This window comes from Etheostoma cragini, chromosome 19, assembly GCF_013103735.1.
Source record: "Etheostoma cragini isolate CJK2018 chromosome 19, CSU_Ecrag_1.0, whole genome shotgun sequence".
NCBI lineage: Eukaryota > Metazoa > Chordata > Actinopteri > Perciformes > Percidae > Etheostoma > Etheostoma cragini.
In genome coordinates, this window is record NC_048425.1 from 1,930,133 (window position 1) to 1,939,933 (window position 9,801).

General features: G+C 41.2%; 1 protein-coding gene across 2 annotated transcripts in view; it reads left to right on the top strand.

Annotated features, from left to right (window-relative positions):
* col4a5 (collagen, type IV, alpha 5 (Alport syndrome)) overlaps nucleotides 1-9,801 on the top strand; it is a 51,743-nt gene that overhangs the window by 35,036 nt on the left and 6,906 nt on the right. For both annotated transcript variants that reach the window (XM_034901112.1, XM_034901113.1), the window contains 4 exons: nucleotides 6,663-6,796; nucleotides 7,625-7,697; nucleotides 7,839-7,910; nucleotides 8,879-9,007. In XM_034901112.1, coding sequence (XP_034757003.1) covers nucleotides 6,663-6,796; nucleotides 7,625-7,697; nucleotides 7,839-7,910; nucleotides 8,879-9,007 — 408 coding nt within the window. The remainder of the gene's footprint in view (nucleotides 1-6,662; nucleotides 6,797-7,624; nucleotides 7,698-7,838; nucleotides 7,911-8,878; nucleotides 9,008-9,801) is intronic.

The following is a 9,801-nucleotide window of genomic DNA, read 5'->3' on the forward strand; positions in this document are numbered from 1 at the left end:
TATATACATATTTAATGACTAAATACAACACAGAAAGAAAAACTATATTGCTCTACGTTCAAAATCTCAGCTAATCAGCTTCGTCGGGCAACATAAGCAAACAACAAATGTGTATACTTTGTTTTTTTGCAGCTAAATTATATATTTAAAGTTCACAAAAATCCATTGTTAAAGACTTTTGTATGATATTGTGTTAATTAATCTAGATTATGATGTTTTTTTTTGCCATAATTGAGCAGACCTAACAAAAAATACAGAAATTAGAGAAACTCAATTGCTTAATGTAAGAAGATGATTAAGAAAACAGACTTTTCGGGCCTTTAAACATGAGTTATTATGGGTAATAATATGGATATTGATAGCTCCTATCACATTGAACAATAAGAGTCCAGTTGGGGGTGTTTGGGTTTGCATCAAGCTTTGCTGCCTCATGTTTCTGTCCGACCAATCATTCGTCTGCATGGACACTGTTTGTCCCCACACAAAAATGAGAATAAAGAGAATAAAAGCCTAACACGATGCTGGGAAAAAGAGTGGACAGGCCTCAGATGGACCGTGCACACAGTGTGACACAAGCAGCCAGTGCAGGGGTTTGGAGTGAACATAAAATCAACTTTTATAGTAATGCAATTATATGAAAACACAATTTAAGAAAGAAAAAATGCCCTGTTTTCAGCTTTTTGACGAAGCAATATGAACCTAATCAAATGGGGTTTTAAGGTTAAGTCGTAGGCTACATTCCATAAATAAAGCCTTCATCCTTTAGTTTATCATCAAAATCACCACATTTAGAAAAGTTAGTGTGCAATAACCGGGTGTAATTCTCAATGTCTAACGTGTCCATGAATCTACTCCACGTTCACATCACTACAACTTCAGCATTCACACGGTAAACTTTAAAAATACAAGCAGGGAAAATACATTTCAAATTAAAGTATTATAAAATTGAATTAAAAACGTTTTTTACATCCAGTCTTATTTTGGATGTAATAGGCCACGCCCATTTGAACAATCAGTACAACACTGCAACATGATTTTGATAACTTTTTATCAGGTCCATCTGAAGATTGCATAAGCAAATGTCCACCCCAGCACTGTGTTAGGGTGGTACAAAGTGTTTTGTGGGTGTCAGGGTGGCGTTTTAATGGATCCCACTGCAGTTCCAGGGAAGACCCGCCCTACGAAGCAGCCCGATTGGTTGAGGTTAGGCCTCTACTTTGAGTAGTTAAGGTTAGGATAGCCGATTGGCCAGTGGATGGGCCAGTGACAAATCCGGTTCCATTACCTTGCACAGGCATGGACGCCTAGCCAATCGTAGCGCACGAATGCTATTGAAGGGCGGGTCCATAGAAATGTATTTCTACGGTCGGATCTTGCCAAGAACGGCAGTGGGTTCTACGAAAACGCATCGGAATGACAAAATGAAGCCTTGATATTTAACCCCCTGTGTTTCCGGTGGCTTGGCCCCACCCACTGCGGTGTGGCCCCGCCTCCTCGTGTGATGACACGTGCATCCGATCGCCGCAGGTCCCGCAGGTCAGACCAACGGCGCCCAGACGTCTCCTGCACGCTCCTTACAGTCTAACCCCACCCTCTGATCTAAAGGGATACCATTGCTAGTGGGAAACCTCACTCTTTATTTCTTCTTCTAACGACTGTCTTCTTTCACTTTCCATGCACACTGATGGTAGTTTAATGCACCTTTTAACAAGTAAGCACCTTTAAAAAAAATAATAAGTTGTTTAATGATGATAATTTTAAATCACACACAGTAGTGGAGTCTAAAACTCTGTCCTTTTCTGGCACAAGTAGCATGAAAAATACCAAAGTAACATGCAGAGAGGGCTATGCGTTTAGCATGGTACAGTTTGAGCACCATATGACTAACTCACCTCAAATCTTTGTTTTTAGTGTCACTTACTGAAATTGTAGTTCTGATGCATTTCACTGAAATGTTGTTATGTTATTGAAAAATACTGAAGCTTAAATGTTTTGTTGTAGCAGCCAGGACCTCCCAAATCTCAAAAATGTCCTCTCAACTCGCTGTTAGGAGTATCTCTCCCCCTGGTGGTCACATAGTAGAACAACAGGACAAAATGTCCTCAGTGGTTTTGAGACCAAAGCCACCAGACTCATTTTATGGTAGTTGCTGCTCTGCTGCTGCCTCCATCGGTTAGTTACGTTGTGTTTTAGTGCGACTGAGACCAAAGTACTTGCAACGTACTAAATAATGCCATTTTAAAGGTTAATCAACGAGACAACATGGTGTATCATCACTATAGCAACAACTCTTATCAGTCTATAACTTCCAACTTTTTTTGGCTTTTTTGTAGCTGGATATATCATTTGTTGCATTTAAAGACATGAATGTGGATAACGTTAGTGACAGTGAGAATCTTGCTACAGTTGCATTTCTAGTAGAAATAAAATGGAGAAAACAACATTTTATTTCTCTGATTCACGGCTTTGTTCCATCGCCGCTCCCTCTCTCCAGTCACTCTCTAGCTCGCTCCACCACGTACCGCGCTCGCTTGTTGAGCCTCAGTTCGCCCAGTTGACAGTTTGTAACATAGAGATTAAATGGATCATTGATCGTTTTATTTCTATAGTTGGTAGCTGATTTGGCCAGCTGACTCCTCTATTGGCTGTTGAAACAGCTGACGTCCTGTGACGTCCTGTGACGTCCTGTGACGTCCTCTGACCTCCTTCTCAAGTCCTCTGATGTCCTCTGACATCCTCTGACGTCCTCTCATGTTCTAAAACCAGCCTCTGCAGCTTGAACAGCTGAGTTGCAGCTGGTTTGAGTCCAGCTGACTCCTCTATTGGCTGTCCAACAGCTGATGTCCTCTCACGTCCTCTCACGTCCTCTGACCTTCTCAGGTCCTCTCATGTCCTCTGACATCCTCTGACGTTCTAAAACCAGCCTCTGCAGCTGGTTTGAGTCCAGCTGACTCCTCTATTGGCTGTCCAACAGCTGATGTCCTATCACGTCCTCTCACGTCCTCTGACCTTCTCAGGTCCTCTCATGTCCTCTGACATCCTCTGACGTTCTAAAACCAGCCTCTGCGACTTGAACAGCTGAGTCGCGGCTGTTTTGAGTCCAGCTGACTGACTCATGCTGAGACTCTTTTTCCTGCAATGTTCTAAAAACGTTTTTTCTCCTCACAAATCTTTGGATCTTTGGAACTGGGCTCTAAAGTCAGTTTGACTTCTCCAAAGTGACACAAGAACACAAACTAACCAACCGATCGCAGCAGCAGCAACTCCAGTGTGCCGCGTGGTAAAAGTACTGTTTCTGTTAAAGGGGTCTGGAGGCTTTAAAGAGAGCAGACATGACGGCTTCAGCCGTAAAGGGCTGTGTGGCAGCAAGGCAAAGCTGTGAAAAAAATATAGTGTATACTTAAACGTATATAGATGTTTTGAGGTGTCTAAAGCCTGTTTACCTGCTGCCCCCGTCCAGCATCCTGCTTAGCATTGCTTAGCTTCTGAGTCGGTACTCCTGCCGACAACCATCTTCTGGAGCTAACACACTCGCTATGGAGAAGCTGCTCATACAACCACACTTTAAAAAAATATTTGAACTATCCCTTTAATTGTGCTTAGGGTGCATGAATAATTTGAGAACACAAATTAGTACTATTTGACCTCCTGGGGGATCCGTACATTTCAACAACCTCAACAGTGAGTTGGGTGCAAATGTTGAGATGCGGGAGCGCTGTTGGGTGCTACTTCATCACTATTTAAAAAAAAACTACAGCTGCACGGTCAGCAGGCCATTACGTAAATAATGATTATTTATGAGACTACAAACAAACAGCAGTGAAGCTTTCAAAGGTGTCCAGTAGCCTTTTTAATACGTCCTCGCTACTTAAAGACAACGATATCCTGTTTAGCCTGACTGTGTTCCTGTACTGATGCTTGCTTCTGTCTAAACCTCCTCTTCTTCTTCTTCTTCTTTTGTTGTTGTTGTTGTTGTTGTTGTTGCCCTGTGCCGTCACCCGGGCTCCGCTTTACCTGGGAATTCTGGGAAACCTAGGTCCTCCAGGTTAGACTCCAGTGGTTTGATGGTTTTGATTCATGCTGTGGTACATGCTGTGTGCTCTGTGGGGGGGGGTAACCACGGGCGACGGTTTAATGTGTCTCATCATGGGGTCGAGGTCGATTCACTTCAAACGCTCTCTGTTTAAAAAGTCTGAGTTTCTAGAGTTGAAATTGAAACTTTTTTTAAAGTGGCTAAATCCTCAAAGACATTAAGTTACTGTCATGAAGATGCAATCACCCCAACCCCTTGATTAGTATCACTACACATGGTTAAGTATTGTGGTCTCTGTTTTTAATGAGGACCAACACATCCTGGGGGGACTGAGAATGAGTGAAGATCAGATAATGGGTGGATGTCAGCTTTTCTTTGTGTTTTTTACCCTCTCTTTACCCCGCAGGCCAGGCGGGACACTCAGGACTGATCCTTATCATCCTAACTGTTGCATAACTTTCATTCTGATGTTTTCCTGCCATTTTGAGAGAGCAGAATTGTGTTTTTGGGGGGGTTTTCTGCTTCTTCTTTTCCATTTTTGACAGACAAAAGGTTTCTCTGAGGCAAAGCTGCTCTTTGGGAAACAAATGCTCTCACTAGCAGACCCTGACACCATCTGCCCATTGCTGTGGTTTTCAGGGATGGTCCAAAAATCTCAAGATCTGAGGGTGGTGATATATTAACCATTCTATAGAGTTTTTATTTTTAGATTATTTAAAAAAGTTTTTAAACCTGCGGAAACCCCCACAGAGTTCAGCATATTCTGCAGATTCTGTATGGCCGCAGCTCATTGGAGGATATAGAGCGAGCTTGGCAAACCGACAGAAACTCAGCTTTGCCTCTGAGAAATTTGGACATATTTTGATAAGATGCGTCAATGAAGGCTTCAAGTTGCCTTTCAACATTTCTTTATGTTCCCTAGCAATACTGAGACAGCGTATGAGGGCCATTTAGGTAAAAAATCAAAACAATACGCAACACAAGAACCCGGATGTTCTCTGAGATTATAAAGTCACTTTTGATTGTAACTGGTGATTATTTTGCACCTGTCCCTGATCTAAATCAGGAGCGGTGTGCAAAACAAATGGAGGAGTCGATTCGAGCTCTACAGATTCAAAATCAGTCCAAAGAAATACAATCCTTATTGTTACCCTTTTTTTGTAATGGCGTGTGTACTATCACACGGGAAGAGTAACTACATTTACACACTGTGAATTGTTTTTTTAATTGAGAATTTTTTTTAATCAAAAAATCGATTCTTAACCATATCTTGAGCCTAAAATTCAATATTGAATAGTGACATTTTCTGAATCGTGCACCCCTACAAATCAGGATGTAATATGTGTTTCCTTATTGCAAAGTTAAATTGCAAGGTATGACTTGATGAGGTCATCCGCTGCTGGCGAAATGATGATGAGGTTGACAAAAAACAACAACATAATGACATGAATTTGCCTCTTTAATCATCGGGATTCAGAGTTTTTTCTTTAAAAATTAACCCTGTCTCTCTCCCTCAGTTCCAGAAATTTGTATTTCTTTTTAATTCAATTTATTTATAGTATCAAATCACAACAAGAGTTATCTCAAGACACTCTACAGAGTAGGTCTAGACCACACTCTATAATTTACAATGACCCAATAGTTCTAGTATTAGTAGTAGTGGCGAGTCCGGCTCTTGGTATATTACTGTATATTTTTTATAACAAGGTTTTTTGGTTTTGTTTTTACAGCTGGTTCTGTAATGAAACTCTTTGGTTTTGTTTGGTTGACATCTAAGACATTTCTTGGGATTTAAAACTTAACACATGGTTATAAATAGTTATTTTAACATATTACTGTTACGTGCAGGTGATTTGTGACGGCTGGAGCTATATATATATATATATATATATGAATTATTATATATATTAGGCTATATATATTGCTCCAGCAATGTACTGTGAATGATTTCACACGGTCTGGGTCAGTTTAGTTCCCGTTTATACAGTTTAAAATATGAAGTGAGAATATAGTTTAATACTTATTTTCCAGATAAACGAGCCATGAACGTCAACGACTACATGGCAACAACATTTAATATCCCTTGTTTTGTCCTCGGATCATATTTGACCCTTTTTTTATAAAGTTTTTAACATCACAAACATTAATTTCTTTCTAAAGAATTGCGCAAATATAACAAGGATGCATGGATGTGAGGAACTCATACAACACACAAAAAAAAGATTATTTCCAATAAATTTGAGGTCTTTTATTTAATTTATTAGCATTTGAAAAGTTTATAACTGTAACTTTGACAGTCTTTGATCCACTCAACATCCTCTGATCTTAACTCATGAGTCAAAATAATTCATTTAAATTTAATAATTCACAAAAACAAATTGGTGAAATTAGTTTTATTGACCATGAATTTAAAAAAGCGCCAAAAGAAGAAAAAAATTCAATTTTTTCCCCGGAAAGACAACAACTCCATGGTCAACAGTCGAAACACTCCTGACATCTCACTAGCGACTTGATAAATGGAAACCAAACTGATCCTGGTGGGAATGTAAAGAGGGGAAACAGTATTGTGTTGGTTAGTCAGTAGACCGTCTGTACCTGACCTTTTGACCTTTGCCGGCTGCTTGTAAAGGTGCACCGGGCCCCGAGGGTCCCCGCGGGCCCGCAGGCAACGGCGGCGTTAAGGGGGACAAGGGGATCCCCGGCGCTCCCGGCCAGCCGGGCTTCCCTGGACAAAAGGGAGACAGCGGCACTCCCGGATTCCCGGTGAGATATCTAACAATTACAATTACTCACGTTACTGTAATTGAGTCGTTTTGACTGTACTTTTACGTCTACTTAAGTATGTGTTGTTTGATGTGTTCACTGTATTTTAAATCCCATCCATTTCTGAGTAAAAAATTGCAATTAAGAAATTAAAAATGAAGTGCCGTAAACTACCACATTTAATAAAGTAACCAAGTAGTTTTTACTCGGAGTACATTTGAAATTAGCTACTTTTTACCTGAGGAGATTTAATCATTATTCAAATCTTTTTATTGAGATTAAATAAAAGAAAGAAAAGAAATACAAACAGGGTAGTGTCTTCCCAAAGAACATGGGATCTCACACACACACACACACACACACACAGACAGACACACACACACACACACACACACACACACAGACACACGCACACCACAGACTAGAAACACTCATACCCAACATGTTTTAAAGGTCATCAAAATAGCTAGTGTAATATAACCAATAACGCAAAATACAAGTGCATCAATGGGAAGATATTGATATCTTTCTTTGTACTTTTGCAGTACGTGTGCGTGGATGTCATGTGTCATGTGTCTATGTGTATTTATGTTGTGTATAGGCTATTGTACACTTTAATATCCTTTGGGATAGATCTTGATCTCTATCTACTGCATATATATATATATGAATAGCTCTGAAGAATGGCCTCCCAGCCTTGAGTAGATTTTACTTTGGTAATTTTACTTTGTTCATCAAAGTAATAGTACTTTAACTTATGTAGGATGTGATTAGTACTCCTTCCACCTCTAGACTCAGGTGTTACTGTCTGGTCTTCTTTCTTCCCAGGGTCCCTCTGGTCTTCCCGGTACTCCTGGTTTGAAGGGAGACATCGGTCTTCCCGGTGTTCCTGGATTCCCTGGTCAGTCAACAGTACTTTGACGGCATATCCCAGATTTCTTCCTGCAATCCCCCCCTACAAAACTGTATTTTGATCTTGTGAATTTGTTGAAAGCAAAGCCCCAAAATGTGCTTCATTCATGTTTTTTTCTTTTCTTCCCAGGATCAAAGGGAGACCAGGGACTCCCCGGCGCCAGCGGCCTTCCTGGAAATCCTGGCGACGTCGGAGAGACCGGTGGGTCGACACATTCACCTTTAAACTTACAGTGATCGGAGCGGGGCTTCCACGGGGTCTTAAAGAGCTCATATTAGGCTCATCTTCAGGTTTCATAAGTGTATTTTGAGGTTGTACCAAAATAGGTTTATGTGGTTTAGTTTTCAAAAAACACCATGTTCTTGTTGTACTGCACATTGCTGCAGCTCCTCTTTTCCCCCTGTGTGTTGAGCTCTCTGTTTTAAGCTACAGAGCGAGGCATTACACTTCAGTTCCATCTTTGTTGGGAGTCTCATATGCAGCAGTAGCGAGTATTTGCTCTAACTAGCTTAGCATGAGGGCGTCCCACGCTAGCAGCTAGGCGAGCATTATAATGTGTGTATAATGTAACACAAGTGTCAAGTGATGCATGTTTGCTGCTACAACAGAGCAGAGTAAGGTTGTAAACCTACAACATGCAGAAAAAGATATTTAACACAATAAAGGACAAGGCAAAGAGCCAAAATGCAAAATAACTTCACTTAAAAAACTATTGTGCGTAGTTTATGTCTCCCCCCCCCCATGAGGAATTCTAAGTAATAACAACATACAACACTTTTGTTGCATCCACCTGATACAAACCCTCCTCCACACCGTTGCTAGAAGCCAAGGAGGACACGGAGGATTAAAATAACAAGATGGAGTCTTCACTCGATCTTCTTCATGCGAAAGTTCGCCGGACAACCCAATCTTCTGAACATAGCCATACTGAGAAATACAGAGAGCTGTGTGGAGCTCATAGTCTTCGTTAGCGTCGTAGCAACTCATTTGGCAACGGCTTCAATGTAACCGACGTTCATTAATATTGAAAAGTCACACACTAAAAGCTTTAAATCTACACGTGACATTTAGATTTGCCTTTAAAATCACTAACTATGTCTCATGGAATCTCGCGTGTGTGTGTGTGATTTCCAAACTGATGGTTTTCCTCTGTAACCTTTGATCTGCAGGCCCTCCTGGCGACGCCGCCATTCCTCCGTCTCCCATCTATGTGAAGGGAGACCGAGGACTCCCCGGTGCTCAGGGCCAGCCTGGTGGTCGGGGACAACCCGGCTCTCCTGGGCGTGAAGGACTTCCAGGTGGGTGAATGCGGACTGATGAAGGTCACGGGACACTTGGTGATGAAGAACAGAATTGAGAAATACATTTGTACACATAGTTATGTTGTCATTTAGTTGAGTTCTTCCTACGGAAGAAGATTCCTGAGAAGATAGGAAGTCCTATGTGTTTCAGGGATGTTTTTCCACGTCTTTAAAGTTAATTTAAATGTAATTTTTATAACGTTATGTATAGTTTATTAATCCCGCAAATGGACATTATAATGTTATTACCCACATTACACACACGCTCAGTCCTCCGTAGGGAAGGAGCTGGGGAACTGGCACCGTCCACCCCCGTTACTTTGGTCCCTGTGGGGACTTGAACCGGCGACCGTCCCATTCTTAACCCAACTCCCTACTGACTATAGCCGCTCCATGCTTCATAAAGATAGATTTAAGAAGACCAAATAATTAAATTAGAGAAAAAAGAAACAAATAAATCAAATCACGGTGGGACAACGGCACTCCGGATATCATCTCTAACCCTTTTCGCTTGTCTAACAGAAAGTAATCTCTCTCTCACACTCTCTCACACACACACACACACACACACAAACACACACACACACACATCCCAGAGTGCATTGACATTCTACTCTTTCCACGCCTAATAAATAATGTTCAATATAATCTTTTTAGAGACTGTTCTGCCTGCCCGATGCTGCAAAAAGAGCTGACCAAATTACCCACAGAAGGGATCCAATGATCTCTCTCTCTGTCTCTCTCTCTCTCCCCCTCTCTCTCTCTCTCTCTCTCTCTCTCTCTCTCTCTCT